The sequence below is a fragment of the Clytia hemisphaerica genome, unplaced genomic scaffold, assembly GCF_902728285.1.
Source record: "Clytia hemisphaerica strain Z4C2 unplaced genomic scaffold, Clytia hemisphaerica genome assembly, whole genome shotgun sequence".
In the NCBI taxonomy this organism is placed as follows: Eukaryota; Metazoa; Cnidaria; class Hydrozoa; order Leptothecata; family Clytiidae; genus Clytia; species Clytia hemisphaerica.
In genome coordinates this window covers 8801-26420 of record NW_027104448.1, presented here as the reverse complement: position 1 = coordinate 26420, position 17620 = coordinate 8801, and the positions used below count along the sequence as shown (strand labels likewise).

At 34.0% G+C, this 17620-nt stretch overlaps 1 protein-coding gene and 1 long non-coding RNA gene across 2 annotated transcripts; one reads left to right on the top strand and one right to left on the bottom strand.

Moving 5' to 3' along the window:
- Positions 1 to 55: 55 nt before the first annotated feature.
- On the top strand, positions 56 to 14301 carry LOC136821012 (UV radiation resistance-associated protein-like). Its single transcript, XM_067077246.1, has 18 exons — positions 56 to 139; positions 319 to 451; positions 796 to 830; positions 947 to 1010; positions 1238 to 1341; positions 1632 to 1718; positions 1882 to 1938; positions 2234 to 2268; positions 2477 to 2582; positions 4531 to 4612; positions 9503 to 9547; positions 10249 to 10333; positions 10855 to 10942; positions 11083 to 11158; positions 12053 to 12218; positions 12932 to 13007; positions 13189 to 13280; positions 13460 to 14301. The coding sequence occupies exons 1-18, from the start codon at positions 77 to 79 to the stop codon at positions 14217 to 14219; spliced, it is 2154 nt and encodes a 717-aa protein (XP_066933347.1). The 5' UTR covers positions 56 to 76; the 3' UTR covers positions 14220 to 14301.
- Positions 7295 to 7906, bottom strand: LOC136821028 (uncharacterized). Its single transcript, XR_010848677.1, has 2 exons — positions 7785 to 7906; positions 7295 to 7608 (listed from the first exon to the last, which is right to left on the bottom strand). It is a non-coding gene; the product is annotated as an uncharacterized lncRNA (long non-coding RNA).
- Positions 14302 to 17620: the final 3319 nt, after the last annotated feature.

Genomic DNA, 17620 nt, shown 5'->3' with positions numbered 1-17620 from the left:
AATGTGTTAAATGCATAACCAGGTAGGTCCATAAAAGTATCACTTGTTTATTTTATGTTTCAGATAAATAATAAAAATGAAATCAATGTTTAGACCAAGGGATTATGCATCAAAGCACTCAAACTTATTTTCTCAACAGGTAGTGTTTATTTGCAAAGAATGACCTTTGTTAGATAATGAAAACTTTCCTGGGACTAGCTATTTTGAACAACAATTATACTTATCTTATTAAGATCATTCAGCATCCTAACCTTTTATGGCTGTTTGATGCATATTTAAAAGAAATCTGAAGAAATACTTACCTTGTTTTCATTTTAGCGAAGGCTGCGGCATTTAACATGCATCATTGGAAGGAATATTGATCCAAATTTAGTACCTATTTCCAAATCTATGAAAAGCTCATTGTTGATGCTTTATTTTACAATCCATGATGCTAGTGACTTGTCCACAGGTTATTTCAAATTTCTTTAACTTGATTCTATCAAACTGGTGTTTTATGACTCCTTTCAGCCATGTTAACAAATTATGTTCATTGATTGAACTTTATAATTAAGGTAGCTTGACAAAATAACTTGATTACTTAAAATTTACTTCACTTCTCCCCAAAAGAAATTAATCAGGGACTAGGTACAACTGTTATAAAGCATGAATTTTTGATTATTTAATCTCATTTAGTGAAAATGCATAACGTTATATTATTTTCTGACTGATATTTTTCATTTTTCTCCTTATTGCTATCTAACTTTCATCATCAGGTAGGTCCGTTCAGCATCTAACTTTTCCTTTTCATTTTAGTGTTTTACAAAAGTGAGATTATTGAGAATACATTGGTGCGTATGAATTTTCATGTATTTTTTTATATTCTCGAATTTAGCTTATCATGATGATTGACATTGCCTAAATGTTTGATGGTGCATTTATGATTTTGTTTCATATTACCTTTTAGAATCCAAATTGGAAGGAATTTGACAATGAGACATTTTACAAATCGCCAGCTTATAATACATTATGTATCTTTTCTATATTAACAATATAGTATCAATTTTCCTGAGTAAACATTTTTGCTTTTCACGAATGTACCTGAATGTGTGTGAATCCAAATATGTGCAAGCTATTTAGATTTCAAGTTTGACTTGAGTCCTAAATACTCTTCCATTTCTTCTGGAACAGACCAAAACATTTTAGTTTTTTGCTAGCTACTCTAATAAAGTTTTCCTTAACATGACTTAATAAATAGCTGAAATAACTGTCATCATTTGGGGTGCTAGAAAACTTGGTCAATTTCGTGCCATCTCGAGGAGTGATATTAACTTTTCTGGACTGGTATTCTTGCAAGAAAATGTAAGACTTATTTGAATTGATTTCTCTGAAAATTTGCTGATGGCAGAAAGTGGTTTGCAACATATTGAATACAAGATAAATCCACATTGGGTGTTTTAAAAAAGAGCTTGGATAAAACAAGAAAAATACTGATTTTGCTTTAAACGCCAGGGCACAGGTGTGAACAGAGTAATAATAGTGCATTACATTGCAATAGTTATAATAAACTATTGTACACCAACTACCTACTTTAATGAAAGCTTTTCTTTATATCTTATTGAAAATATTGTTATCTTTTTTACTTCTTAAAGCTGAGGAAACATGAAGGCCAGTATGAAAGTAATTGTTTACTTTTTCAAATGTTTGGAGGATATTATGCATCAGCTTCAGCACTACCGGTAAGTTATACATAAGCTATACAATACAATAGCTTCCATGGAAATCACTCAAAGATTTCATTACAACAAATCAATACCAATATAACCAAACATCTTCAGCCTTAAAACTACTTTTTAAAGTGGAAATGTGCAATGTAATATATTTTTGCTTTTTCTCAAACAGAAAGAAAAACTGGAAAATCGAATACTATCAGAAAATACAAGAGTTCCAAATCACCAGGTCTGTGTTTTTTCTTTAATTCATCCGCTTGATAACTTGAAATATATTCATAGTGTATAATATTATGTAGTCAGAAAAAAACACATCTGCTTTCTTATAAATTTTGACCACTGGCTTTTTCAACATATTATTAATGGATTTATTAGATATACTTTTTGAGATTTTTATGTTTTAATCATATCTTCCGAGATTGTCTTATAACATTTTCGGCGTAGTAACTGGCTTACTATCAACTTTAAAGAGGCCAAATTTTGAATCAAATTCAACATCGAATTCATTATATATGTTTTCTCAGGTGAAGTCATCATACAAACAATCTTCGTTAATGAGGTGATACTTATCTCCTTAATATCTTTCCTTTTGGTTTACAATTGTTTGTGAAATTAGAACAAAATTATCTCTACAGAATAACTAAACAAATCTGATTCATTTTTCAATCAAAAAGATATTTACATTGTTATTTTATTTGTGCTGCAATACATAATGCGGATTTGATTGCAAACTCTTTATATTAAATTTCTGTCATTATTTTTATAAGGTTGCATGGTGTTATAAAAGCCATCCAACAGACCAGACAGCAAGTGAACACAGTACAAGGACAAATGGATGCACTGCTTGGTGCACATCAATCTAATACTGAAAAAGTAAATAGAATATTTATCATCAAGCTTAGCTTTTACATTATTTTTAATCAATGTGTCACTCTGAATTGATGAATGTTGACATATGGGCGCCGTTGCGGAAAAAAATAAAAAAAATTTTTATGTAAAAAAAAAAAATTTATCCAAAAAAAAAAAAAAGATGTTAAAAAAAAAAAAATGTAAAAAAAAATGATGTAAAAAAAAAATGTTGCAAAAAAAATCTACTTTGTTTTCGGAGAGCGAATATATCGACTATGAATATCACCTAACTATTTTACAGAACACAAACATAAAAGCTCGCCTAGTATCGTAAGCTAGCGAAGGAATGACATCCCTGAGAAGCTATCGTCGAGTACGGCTTGAAGTTGGCCCAGTGGTATAGGGCGCCCGGTTCACGCACTAGCGATCCCCAGTTCGAATCGGGTTAGGGACACTATTGAAATCTTTATCCAGGTTTTGATATTTCATGTTTTTTTAGGTGTAGATTCAGAAAAAATAGGTCCGACGTCCTGAAAAGTTGATGGAAGGGCGCTACGGGGACCTTAAAGGACCAAAGGACTCGTACGGGACCGTAAATGACCCCCTCCAATAGCACCGGACTGGGTGGGTTTCACGACTTGAAACTTTCTGGAGACGTCAAGCATATCGAAGGAGGAAAGCATCCCAAATTTCATCACTCCACCGTCACCGGTCACCGGTCACCGGGCCACGAAAGGTACGCTGCAGGCAGGACGTCCCCGTAAGGACGATTTCCGGGCCGTGCGGCGTTTTTAGCCGGTCAAACTTTCTGTTAGGCATCTCTACCGGATGGAAAACAAGCCTGCAAAATATCTAAGACGTAGCATCAAAATTGAAGACACAGCGCCTGATTAGATTTTGCCTTAAATCGGTCTGGACTTTTTTAACAATTAATACAGCGCAAGACCTTCCCCGTAAGGGTGATTGCCGGGCCGCAAGGGTCTATAATAAATTTCGTAATTTTCCCCTTATATCGACGATCGACTCTTACTCGCTTTTTTAAAAACTGCTTATTCAGCAAAATCAGCAAGCCAAAACGTGGGCCATATAGTAGGCCAAATGGGCCGGGCCAACTAGGCGGAGGCGAGCCAGCCACCAAGCTGAAAGCATAGTCGATATTGTATGTTTACTTTTTTTCCGTTTTTAAGCATGGTAGATTTTTTTCCAGCTGTTTTTTTATTATTCTTATAAAACTTTTATTTTTCTGACATTAAAGTTTTTTTTACATCAAAAATTTCTTTTTTACATAAAAAAGTTTTTTTTACATAAAGAAGTTTTTTTTTACATAAAAAAGTTTTTTTTTACATCAAAAAGTTTTTTTTTACATCAAAAAGTTTTTTTTTTACATCAAAAAATTTTTTTTTTCAAAAAAATCTTTTTTTTTATTTTTTTCCGCAACGGCGCGCCATATTGACAAGCTACCAAAACTGTTATAAAATCAATAGACAACAGCACTTAAACATTGTACTTTGTACGCTTAAAAGCTTGATAATAGTAGGGGGCTAAACCTTTAAGACCAACTAACTGTCAGCTCTACTGTGATTTGACGTCAAATCTTTTCTTGGTCATACTGACGTCGGTATGTTTTTGAACTTCAAGCGGCTGTATTTTCATGTGTGTTTTAGTCAGAGAGTTGTTGTAATACAATTTTTTGCTCAGAATTTCATACTCTTTCAGATGGTACCAATCATTTCCCTCTATTTTGACTTTTGAAAATCAGCTATTTCTCTACCCCTTATATTTTCCCTTGCAGTTTTGCCTATGGCCTCACTATTTCGGTCATAAATAAAAAGTTTTCGCAGGCCTAATCCGCGTCATCCCTCTCAGAAATAGGCCCCCTACTATAAGGAACATAGTTTCTGAAACTTGTATTCAAATATATAGGTATTTTATGTTTGGTTTTTTAAAGAATTTATAAATTCTTTCTTTTTAGACATCAAAGAAAGAGTTACTGACATTTACAAATAAACTCCTTTCAGAGGAACTGAATCAATTGAAACAAAAACATGATGAAGGTAGAAAATGATTAAATTTGTAGGCTGACTGATTGTTTCATTTCCCTAATATTTTACTTAAATCAGATTAATTTTTCGCCTGATTTGATTTTGCGTTTTAAGGAATTTTGCCTTTTTTACAAAGTTAAATTCATGCGAAATTTTTCCACTGTAATTTGCTATGTTTGACAAAAATTGGCGTTCTTGAGGGCATTTTTGACTGACTATCGGCTGATTCGTGAATAACACACAAGAAATTTCAAAAAGCTGATTTGCGTAAAATTAGAATTAAAGAAATTAAATTAATCTGAATAAAAGTTGTTAAAGTTCATACATTATACGCTACTATTCCCGTTGTATCATTTTTTTGGACCTACCCCGGTGGAGATCCTATAAATTAACCCATGTTCGTTCGTGCATGCGTGCGTTCATTACCAGCCAGCTTTTCTCGAGATTGGCTCTTTCATGCTTTATGAAATTTTTGTACAAAGATACATAACTATAAACCCTCAAATGTGACTGAGCCGATTTTCGGGAGAAAAAGATTTTAGGTAAATTTCAGCCAAAAAGACTGCTAAAAAAGGTTTTTTTGAACTTTGTGATTTGATCATTGATTATTTCTTATTTTCAACATCAATGTTCGTAGCCAAATTACTCCATTTTTCGATGAGATAGATGTTTTTTTTGCTCTACAGGACACTGTCAAAAAGAAGGTACAAAATTGGCTTTTTTTGCACCATCTTTACACCCCTGGCTAGTTTTGAAAATTACAGACTCATAAATGTCTACTAAGCCCTACATTGATACCCATGGTTAAGTTAAAAGGTGCGTCTTCGGACCCATGCTGGTCCCGTAACTGTAAAAGGTATACTTAAAGAGATATAAGCTTTTGAAATGCGGTCCTAAAAAGGACAATGAATTGTCCTAACTGAAAGGATACACTAATGAGTTATCCAAGATCAATAAGTCTTGATATGGTGCTCCAGTCAAGTCAAAATTTGGTACACATGTAGAACATTATCCTACAACAAGATTCCAATTCTAAAATCTTGTAAAAAGGTCCAAAAATGGACAATAAATTGCTGTCCTAAATGTTGTAAAGTATGGGCAATTAATTGTCATGAAAATCAACTTTAAACAAAAATTTATTCAAGATCCTTACAGATCAGGTTCGAAATACCTCAAACATAAGATAATTAAAATTAAAATCGTTGAACGGCCCCTCTCGTGGACAATCTGTTGTCCTAAAGGCAAATGTATTTTAACTAACCACTTTTTGTGCTTTAACTAACCACTTTCTGTGCTTTAACACTAGGGATTCAACCATTTTTATCTTTTCTAAAATAGTGCCAAAACTATCAGCTTATTTAAGCTAAAATTTTTCACAAAACTGTATGAATGGTTCACAATTAATTTTCAGGTAGCAAATTTTGTTTATTCGGTCCCAAAAAGGACAATAAATTGTCCTTTTTGTAAAATATCACGGTCAAAATTAAGGACAACTTTATTATCCTATTTTGGGACCCAAGAACGTAAAAAGTGGGCCATTTTACTATTAGGAGTTAATACAACCATTCAGCTTTAGTTTAAACTAGGTTTGGTATAGACTAAGCTTAAATGGCCCTTTTTAGGACGATCTTTTTGTCTGGACAACAAATTAGCCATATTTGGGCCATTTAACCCCCTGGAGTGATTTTAACCATCTTTTACCCTTTCTAATGTTAATATAGAGGTTTTCTGAGATTTTCCCTAATTTTTGATGTAATTTGGGCAAGTTATTACAAAAACCTTATTTTAAGCCATTTTTGGCATGGTGCATGATCTGTACCTTCTTGTTGACAGTGTCCTACATGAAGTCTTGAATATGAAATGATATTTGTGTTTGAGCATAAGATTTTGGTTTCTAAACGTGTTTCTTATAAGAAACAAGAAGCCCTGAGGGCATGAAGGCCCAGCGAATAAAAATATGAACTTAACAAGACTTGAGTAGCAAAGGGGATTTGAACCTGGAGTCGCTAATACAAGCCATAGACGCCTTAGACCATTCGGCTATGTCTGATTTACAGCAATGAGAAATAATTCATAATATTTAATCTTATATACAGAGATGTTAGTTTTTTTCCTAACACGTGAACAACTGAACTGTTCACACACTCTCAGTTTTAAAGGTCTTTATTAAGACCTTTTGGGTGTATCAGGTAACGATCCGTTATCGCAGAACGTTTTGGGTCTTGTTCTAAATCAGACCTTAAGGTCTTGATTTTAATAAGACCTTTATCGCGCCCAATAGAGACTATTCTAGATCCCGAAAGAGACTTCAAGGGTTCTAATTCTATCATACCTAAAAGGTCTTATTTTAAACGAGACCTTTCGAAAAAAGTCCGTTATCGCAGAACGTTTAGGGTCTTGTTCTAAATCAGACCTTTAGCGCGCCCATTAGAGACTATTCTAGATCCCGAAAGAGACTTCAAGGGCTCTGATTCTATCATACCTAAAAGGTCTTATTTTAAACGAGACCTTTCGAAAAAAGTCCGTTATCGCAGAACGTTTAGGGTCTTGTTCAAAATTAGACCATATTAGTGCCTAAAAGAAACTATGTTTAGTACTCGTTTTTGAAGGTCTGTAATTTTCAAAAGGCCTAAATTACCGAAACAAAACCTAACAATAATTAAGAGAAGAAGAGAATAAAAATACATTCAAAAATTTCAATCTAAAAGATATATTATACCCAATAGGATTTCTAGATATTTTTCTAACAAATATCCATTATATTATGTATATAATAGTTCTTTGATATCGAAACGTACAAGAGATGTATTGTACGTGTCCAGTTTGTTCATGACAATGATGATGATTCACGACAAATTCTAGCTGTTTATGTAAGTACGACTGTAAACCAGATTGTCAAACAAACGTCCAAGAGTTGAAAATTGAATAGACGTTTGTTGGTGACGGTGACACGAAACTTTAACGAACTGGATAGTTGCGTGCTAACATGAAAGCTGGATAGTTGCGTGCTAAAAAATTCAAGAGAAGTGAGATAAAGATCACAAAACTGGCTTTTAGGCCTATTACTTCATCGGAATGGGAATGTCATTATTAGAAAATTTGAAAAATTCTTCACTTTTGATCCAGCTCTTCAAAGTTTTCCAGAAAAAAAAACAAATTGGGCAAAGATATATTCAATTCTTACCTCAGCAGAGAGTCGATTTTGTTCTGGCCATACTTTAAACAAACGTTTAGAAATTGTGATGGTGGGATTTACAGCGACAGTGACATGGGCTCACATGATGTTGGGTTAGATTCTCGTTAATGTCAAAGCTGAAAAAAATATATAATAAAAGATTTAGAACGAATATTGCACAAAAAATAAAATAAAATTTCGTAAAACCCTAGCTAGTAGGATTAATAAATACAAGCACAAAATTCGATCGAGCCTCGCCAAAGCAAAGCTTTCCATGGGTGTATTTGCAACAATAAAGCTCCATTTTTGTGGAAGAAAAAAGGATTCATCCGATCGAAAGATATATAGCTGTCCAGTTGACAAAAAAAAAGATTTTAAGAAATTTTATTACGTGAAGATTGTGTTACTTACCTTTTTTTCTTTTCGCTTTTCAGACTATCTTCAGAACGTCTTCACCCTTTTGGCTCCAAAATTGTTTTGATTGTAATTTTGCACTTTGATCCAATTTTGAACTTTTCGAATTTCGAACGACGTTCGAAAATTCGAAAGAAGTCGTTACACTGCTCTAGATTTTATAAAGCGCGCGAAATCGAGACCCTTAGAGGTCTTCATAAAAGCCCTTTTTATCGTGTCTATTGGATGTTCACTATCGTGTCTATTGAAAAGGCCTGTAAATGGCAGACCTGAAAAGGTCTTGTTTCAAACCAGTGAGCCTTTAGAAGTCTTGAAGGAGACCTTTTTGGCGACCTTTTACAGCGCGCGAAATTGAGACCTTTAGAGGTCTCCATTAAAGCCCTTTTATCTTGTCTATCGGATGTTCACTATCGTGTCTATTGAAAAGGCTTGTATCAGGCAGACCTAAGAAGGTCTTATTTCAAACGCGTGATTGAGACCTTTAGAAGTGTTGAATAAGACCGTTTCCAAGAACAGACCATGAAGGTCTTATTTCGAAAATACAAAGGAGACCTTTTTGGTGTATAGAACAAGACCTTGCTTGAATGGAAACCTTGCAAGGTCTCAATCGGCCACACAAGAGTTTCAATTCAGACCTTTCATGATATACTAACATCTAAGTAAATATTAGACCGGCTAAGGTCTCAAAACTAAACCTAAAAGGTTTGAATTCAGACTGATAAGGTCTTTCTTCAAATTAGCATCTAAAAGGTCTCATATAAAACCCTTAAAACTGAGAGTGCATGATAGAGAAATGTAAAAACAACTTTTTAAAAGAACATCTTCCTAAAGAGAAGGTTTGTTACGGTTATTTCTGTGTAAATCACATTGTTTTTCTTAAAACGTACTACATCTGTTATATTCTTATAGTTTTAATAGTTAATTGTATTTTCTCCTTTTATGTTTTTAACCAATAAAGACGATTTCAATTGTTTTTTATTCTGTCAATCATGTTCTAACAGCCAATCAAATCCTTCACAATATGTACTAGCCTGTGCTGTGCTTGAAAACGCGTATCGCCTAGTAAATTATTACACACTGACACCGGGCAGAATGCTAATGAAAGGCCCACTACGCTAAAGCTAGCTGGGCCAACAAACGACAAATTTTGATAGATCGTCACTATTTGTGTTCTGAATGATTGTTTTATTGGTCATGCTCACGTAGATATCAATTATATGTGTTAAATGCATAACCACGTAGGTCCATAAAAGTATCGCTTGTTAACATATATTTCATACATTATATTATGTATACTTATTTCCAATCCACAGAAAAACGTGCAAGAGATCGAGAGAAAGAAGAATTACGGAAAAGAGGTATAAATTCTTTTAAAAGAATTCAATGTGATTTTGTTGGAGACAAGAAATGAGCTAAAATTTTGTAGAAAAATCAATTTCGCCTAATATTTAGGGAAGCTTAATTTTTACACCTTAAACAGTAGGTATTAGTTGCTAAGGAGACTTAAGTATCTAAGGAAATGGAATCCAGGTGCTTTCTAGCCAACATTTCAGACAGTTTGCGTAAATAAAAATTCGAAGAAAAAAAATAAATGCTCTCTTCATCCCCCTACTGTTATAAAAAAAATTTTTTCTGAATGACCGGATATTTACGATAATGGGCTTTTCCAGAAAAATTTTTTACCCCACTGTTGAGGATATTGATTTTTCGAAGTATCAAACCCCCTGGATATCCTACTTTATTAGTAAAGATATCTACTCTTAAAAATATGCTCAACCCCTGGACATCCTCTTTTATAAAGATGCTTACCCCTGGATATCATATTTTTTACTTGAAAATCCACTTCACCCTGGATATCCACTCCCTTGTAGATATTTAACCCCTGAATATCCACTTTTGAACAAAAATCGTTAACCCCCTGGATATCCGATATCCTCAACAGGGGGCACAGACTATTTCTGGAAAAGCCCTATTTTTTTTGCGGATAAAGAATAATAAGAACTGGTAGATGTTTACACTCTTAACCTTGTGTAACATGATTTCAACAATTTATTTCTAGAGAGGATTTTGGAAGAAAAGACTGATGATTTAGAGCAATACATTTCACGAATGAAAATAAGCCATTCAGCGCACATGATCAATAAGTATGAACATAATGCAATACAATTAACTTTATACAATACACGTTTTTTTTTAAGAAACTAGTTTTACCAAGCAGCCTCAAATGTTTCTTAAGAAATTGGTCTTTTGAGCCTTAAAAAATGTTTCTTACATGTTTCTAAACTTTTTTACATATTTTTCATGCAAAGAAAAAAACATTTGTTTTGATTAGAAGGTTCTTAAAAAAGACGAATAAAAAAATGTTATTCTTAGTTTTTTAGGCATTCTGAGCCTCGTGTTTCTTAAAAGTGTGTTTCTTAAAAAAAGACGTGTAAACCCCCGCCATACATCATGATTTAAGTTCTTGTAGAGAGAAGTCCATTTTATTCCCGAGCGCTGCATCACTTTTTAATATGTTGTATTTCTCACAACGATTCATGATTCTCAAGAAGTTTTATGTTTTATTGGCGTTGATTATCGATTGTTAATTTCCATTCTGTACATTGCTTCTATCCTGTTCTCCTCGTGTCTCATGCTTCATGTATACACACATCTGCATTTTTAGAGAATCGCTCAGTCAATTTACAAGCCGTTTAGCACATCGGAGAAGGCAATTAGCTGCTGAATTGAGCTACATATTCCCAATTATAGAGGTAAGTGAGAATGAATACATATCTTTGGATACTTTGGCAACACTCTTTACAATTGGAGCCTTGTGGAATTTCGATTTCAGGTTTTTACAAGGATATTTAAATTTTTACACTTTTGTTGAAAATTTAATTTTTTCTCGCAGCTACCAGCATTAAAGGATAGCAAACACGAATATGCAATATCTGGCGTACGTTTGCCAAATTCTGAAGATTTTGTTGGTAAGATTGACTTGATCATGCTTTTTTACAATTCCTATAATTATTTCTCAATTAAATTTAATTCTTGACTTTTCAAATCGACTCATTGTAAAGTTGGTGCCCCAAAAGCATTTCATGTTCGTAACAGCTCCTCGTACCTGCTCGTCTGTTATAGCTGGGTGTCAAGGAATCGATTAAAAAATGTCAAGTGTATCGCATACTTTTGAGACAGATTTTGAGTCTTAAGAAATAAAGGAGTATTTGTTTGCAGGCGAGCTCACTAAGTTAGTTTTGAAGAACCCTTATTTTTCGGCATACGTCAACTTTAAACGATTTGATTCGTTAAAAAAAGCTCCAATAATGCAACACTCAAAATTCATACTTACTATCAGCCACTAACACTGCTCAGGTCATACAATATTCATAAATGCTACGTTTAGTAATTTTACTATCATCGCATTAAAGGTTTTGTTTTGATTTAAAGGTCCGATTAGCTGATGTAGTAAAAACAAGTGCAACAAGATTAGAAAAAGGTTTCGAAAAAATGAAAATACATTGAATAAAAAAACATTCCTCAAACAAAGGAATTTTTACTGATACTCTTTCGAATGTTTTTATGTTTATGATAAATAGAACGTTTTCTATCTTATAATCAAAACATTCGATTGTAAATTTGATCGAAACCAACTTTGCTATTTTTTGTTTACAAAAGCAATACATAGAATGTGAGGTCACGTCTCGAAACAACTTTTGATCTTTCACTTGTTTGCAGGATATCGTTGCGTAAAAAAGTAGCTTTAATTTATCTGACTCGTCATGAAGACACTGCCTAAAACAAGCTCCTTTTATTCCCGTAGAAAACCTTTAAGTCAAAGTCAAAATTTCTATAAAGTTATTTACAACTTTCTTTTCCAGGTGAAGATGACACCATGCTGTCTGTTTCCCTCGGCTACGTTGCACAACTGGTTTACATGATGGCGAAGTTTCTGGAGCTTCCGTTGCGATACCCGATCAAAGCGATGGGATCCCGATCGTCGGTGTTTGATCCCGTCACCGACAAACTGACAGATCGTCAACGAGAGTAAGACACTTTCGACTCGTTTTTTAACTTAAAACTAATTTTCTTTACTCTAACTAGTATAAAGCTCTGTTACTATTAACATTGAGTACTGTTATTGTTTTTTGCTTACACAAAGCATTTAAGATATTTTTGATTCAAATTACCCGTTATTAGTGTTTTGGGTCGAAAATTTCCTGGCGGGATTTGGAAATTTTCAGGGTTTAGGTGGGAGAAACAAGTTAAGGTAGGGATTAATTTCTTTAGGTGGGGTTATTGGTGTTTTGGTAAAACTTAATATTAGTTTTTTCCAATTTAATTATAATTTTTTCTAAATTTTATATTCTATAAATTATTCTTTTACTATACTAAACTTTTCTCCTTTTTATTATTATAGTGTATGAATTTTTGTTTCGATCCTCGAATTCGTTAAATTTTTTGTGGGGATAGCATTTTTAGCTGTGATCCGAGAGTCTGGATTGAGGGTGGGAATTTTAGGGCTAGGTGGGACCTGAATTTTTAGGTGGGACCTGGAACCCCCTCGCACACTATGATTGATCGAATTCCCACGCCAAACTTTTCTTATTCTTTTTTTCAGCTGTAAAATAATATAATTTGATATCCCATTTATTATAAAACAAGGCGTTTTTCATACCCATTCGAATCTCTTTTGTTTTATGAAAAATATGTGTTTCTAAAAAATACCTTAAAATTTGCCTTTATCTGTTTTATTACAGGTTTCCGTTATATCTGAAAGGAAAAGAGTTTCAATTTCACTATGGCGTATTTTTATTGAATAAGAATATAGCCCAGGTAAGAGAAACTACTTATTCGAAGTTAACACTTTTGTCAATAAAATCTTTTTTCAATATCTTGCGAATGAAAGAACTTGCACTCACATTGATTCAACACTGACTATTGCTTATCTAGGCATGTTTGTCGCATTCAGTTCTATTCATTCTGCAATTTTCCTTTTTTTTCTTGATGTTTTCAGTTACGTTACCACAATGAAATAGGAACATCTGATTTAAGAAACACTTTGGAAAATTTAAAGCGTTTATTAGAAGACAAATTTGGAGTACGAATGTAAGTGTTTTTCAATTATATATCAACCTTATTATATATCAATCAATAATGTGAAACGACACCTTGACAGCATAGTCTTTTAACTTTAGATTGTCAAATTACTGTAATCTTGGCTGAGTTTAAGCCACAAAAACTCGCTTATTCTAAGATCTAACATCTTAATTTTATCTCTTTTACAGTGTTATGAAATCAGGGAGTGGCATTTCGAACACTACAACATTGAGTCGTCTCAAAAATGTCAAAAACCATTCGTACAAACACACTACCGCAATCACGAGACAAAATTCTCTTCCAGTCGGTGCTTCTTCTCCTATAAACCCTTCAATGTTGGGTTCATCACCTAATTCTCAGCAACAGAATCAAGATAGTACAGACTTTCTATCACCTGTGGAAGAGGATAGGCCTTTTAGACCACGGAGTATGGTCCTGTCGTCGACCACCTCCTCCTCAGGGCTTCCTGCCGTCCCGATGAAAAGCAACCAACATCCCTACATCGCTCGCAAATCGTTCCAACGTAAAAATCAACAGTTGCGCAAAACGAAATCCGTTTCACAATCTATATCCCCTGACCTGATAACAACAACATGTGAAGATATCTTACGCATGGCACAAGACGCGGGCCGCGAGAATTCACAAGCGGCCGCCACAAATTTTCAGGACCCAACGAACATTTCGCATCTTTTAATAGACAGTAATACAAGGATAATAGATTGCGCCGAAGACTGTTTATCAAACGAAAGTGGAGAACACGAGTCGCATGAAAACGAGGCTAGTGGTAGCTATGGGAACCAAATAAGTAATGAAGAAGATGAAGACTTGAGGCCTTTAGAAAGGACCTTTAGTGACGCACTAATCATACCGGATCCGTTTGAGCGCGAACCGGATGATTTACTATCTCCGGACACCAATATTACAGATGTCAATAATTTGATTGTGTAGTGAAATTCCAATTTTTAGATATAATATTTTCAAATTTGCGACTATCCTATTGGGAGATATTTCATTCTGTTCGAGAAGGAGTGACTCTCTGGTGGTTTCCCCTAATCGTGGAACCTATAGGGGGTAGAAAGCCGTAAAAAATTTAGTCAAATGAGTTATTGATTTCCCGAATAATTTTGGCATGCAGGTAAAGCCTGGTCAATGATATTTGAATTCAGTTCAGCATGCATCTTTCATATACGTATAGACTGGCTTTTAAATACACCGGTGGGCAGGAATGCCCCCCCCCCCAGTGGAGGTTTTTCAAAGGGGCGCGGAAATAGAGAAAATACCCAAAGAATTTCGTGCTCGCTTCGCTTGCGTTATTTTTAAAACAATATTTACTTTTAATAGGAGGCACCGAATCAAAATCTTCTAAAATTGCCCCCCAGGTTAAGTCGACCCACCAGGCTACTGCATTCTTTTGAATTGGTAATGGTCAACCGCTCTTTAAATTTTTTTTTTCAAAAATTGACTGTGCATTTTTGTACTCCATAGTAAGTAGCTTTAAATAATAATTTTCTTCTTGTAGTGTAAAAGTGTTCATATTTTTTATGATTTTTATATAGATTAATTTATTTGAATTTTTTTGTTTCGCTTATAAATCCTTGCACAGACACGATATTTTGGTCCCTTTTTCTATGCTTGTCATATTTTAAACATAGGTCAAATTTACTGTAAGAGTCATTCTTGGAAATTGTTGACTCTAATTAAAGAGGTCATGTGGTGTGTAGGCTTACATCATAGTATAAGCTTACAAGATGACTTATAAGATACCTTTTGATAAGTTTTGTGAAGAAATTCTAGACAATTTCAATTATTATCTGATTTAGAGGCAAAGCAATTTCATCTATTTCATTTTAACAATTAAAATTTGTTTAATAGCTTTATGAAGATTATCTTGTGAATTTTGACCTAATTATTTTAGGGAAAATTTTGGGTACATTTTTTGGTTAACATTTTGTTCCTAAAGGAATTTCTCTTTTTTTTTAAGTATGGATAATTTTTTTTTTAATTGATAGAAAATTGAATTTAATTTGTAAAAGATGATATAGATATTATTCTTGAAAGAATTTGTTGGATTAAACTAAAATATTTACGTATCTTTGTCCATTGATTACCGGACCGTAGTCGCGCGGTCAGGCGCGTGCCACTTACTTATTTAATTATCCCACTAAACTCGATCCAATCCTTTTTGACACATTTCTCTATTGTCTATCGGTAAGAAAAAAAGGACTGGGGCGGTTTTAGTGGGATAAAGCGGATAAAGAAATGTCCGCGCGGCAATTGGCGGCTGCGGTCGAAAAGGTGTACACGAAAAACTTTAACACTTTGAGTTCAATTTTCTCAAGCTCTATCAGAGAAATGTTTTCTTAGGCATCGAAAAGAGGAAACTTAAGGCTTGGTTACACATGAGAAGGTTCTTTCTGGTGTCCCAACCCCATTTTTCTTTGTACCATAAAAAGTGAAATCTCACTTTTGTCCTTGGGACAATGGAGCAAAATTGATTCGAATCAATTTTGCTCCATCGTCCCGTGGGTATTTCCCTCACTTTTTGTCCCATAAAACAAAAAAGTGTTTCGTGTCCCCAAGCCTTTAGATTGTAGATTGTAATGAGTCATTTATCATAAAAGACAAAAAAAAATTAAAATTTACTTTCAAAAATCATCAAAAAGTGACCTTTAATGAATGAAAATTAAAGATTCATCTTACTACAACACACACAACTTTAGAAAATGGATTTCTAAGCGTTATCCGTGGTGCACCCCGTGTCATAATCGTTACCGCATAGTTAGTTAGTTTGGAATTGTCTGATCACAGACCTCTATAGATATTCTTTCTATATAACTTTTTTGATAAGAGATTGAGTAGAAGCCTAGGTTGTAAAATTCTTTTTCTTCTTGATTGCTCTTGATAAAGCTAAGGTGGCATAGCGCAATAGGACGAAAATTTGAAACTTGATGCGTGTGATGATGGAATGAACCATAACGAACAAATTTTTGGCGGCGATTTTCTTGACCATAGTCGTGACCAGAAAATCATGTTATGAAGTAGGTAGTGTAAACTTACTCTCTAGGCAAAAGGTTGACTAATAATCCTTCTCATTCCAGTGGCAATTCGTTGAGCGTTAAATTTTCCTATTTTTCTACTAAAAAATATGCTATTATTTTATTACTTTAGCTTGCATACCACTGTCGGATATGAATTATATGCCTGGTGCACTCTTTCTGGCTTATGAATTATACATACATACACTCATCATACAAGATCATAAGGTTTTGAGAGATTTAAATTTTTATTGCGGTGCACGTAGTTTAAGTAACTTGTTATTTCTGGTCTACAAACTTTCTCTTTCTGGCACACGCCAAACTCGTACCTAGTCCCTTTTGTTCTTTATTGCATGAGCCAACGTTAATCAATTAGATCAAAAAGTGAGTCAAGTTGCTTTTTTTCTCACGAAATATGACACATTTCTCAAGTTGTAAATTTTGTTTGTTGTCAATAAAAAGGAATACAACGGTTGTTTCTCTCAAAAACCATATAAGCTTAACCCCTTAACAAATGACTGATAGCTTTAAGATTATCTGACATGGCAACCACAGTCAGCAGAATTTAATGACGTCAGAAACGTAGGAAAGGTCAAAAAGAGATATTTACCAACTTGGTAAATTTCCTTATATGGGAGTTTGTGCGGTTCTGAACGTATAGTTCATCTTTGAGGACCCGGGACCCATCAGCATCGATTGGCTATTTCTAGATCGGTAAACATCGGTATTAGGGAAAAGATGATCGGTGATCGATACATTTCAAGCTCGATTTCAAGAGTATCTCGGTATCGTTAATTAAGACCTTTTTTATGTTGGTATTTCAGTATTTTTGGTCAACTATCGGTATAAAAGATAATAGTGAGATTATGTATCGGGGATATTCTACGGCTACGGTTGCGGGGCTGCCCGTACGGGTCGTCACCAAAGGCGACATGTCGTTGTCTACTTTGTTCTGTACGGGAAAAACACCAAAATACCGTATAAGCAAAGTCGATATAATGACGTAAGTCAAATATCAAGCTTGCTTTCACCCGCCATTACATGCCTTACTCGCCATTTCCCTCGCCACTTTAGCCGTAGCCGTAGAGAATTCCAGATGCATAATCTTGCTAATGTGAAATCGTGAAATCAAGAAATCATGTTTTCATCATTGAAATTTTTAAGACATAAAATGAAAGAAAGGGAGTCTAGAAAATCTACATATGAATGTTGGTATAGAATATTGAAATTTCGCTTAAGGGCTCTGACCATAGTCGGAAAATTGATTTTAGTATCTGAACATAAAAGTTATGTTTTAGATTCTTTAACACTTTT

Coding starts and splice junctions, on each gene's coding strand:
- LOC136821012 (XM_067077246.1), top strand. CDS start 77: ATGAAATCAATGTTTAGACCAAGGGATTATGCATCAAAGCACTCAAAC. Junction 831..946: donor AGATTATTGAGAATACATTG/GTGCGTATGAAT, acceptor ATTACCTTTTAG/AATCCAAATTGGAAGGAATT. Junction 10,334..10,854: donor TCAGCGCACATGATCAATAA/GTATGAACATAA, acceptor CTGCATTTTTAG/AGAATCGCTCAGTCAATTTA.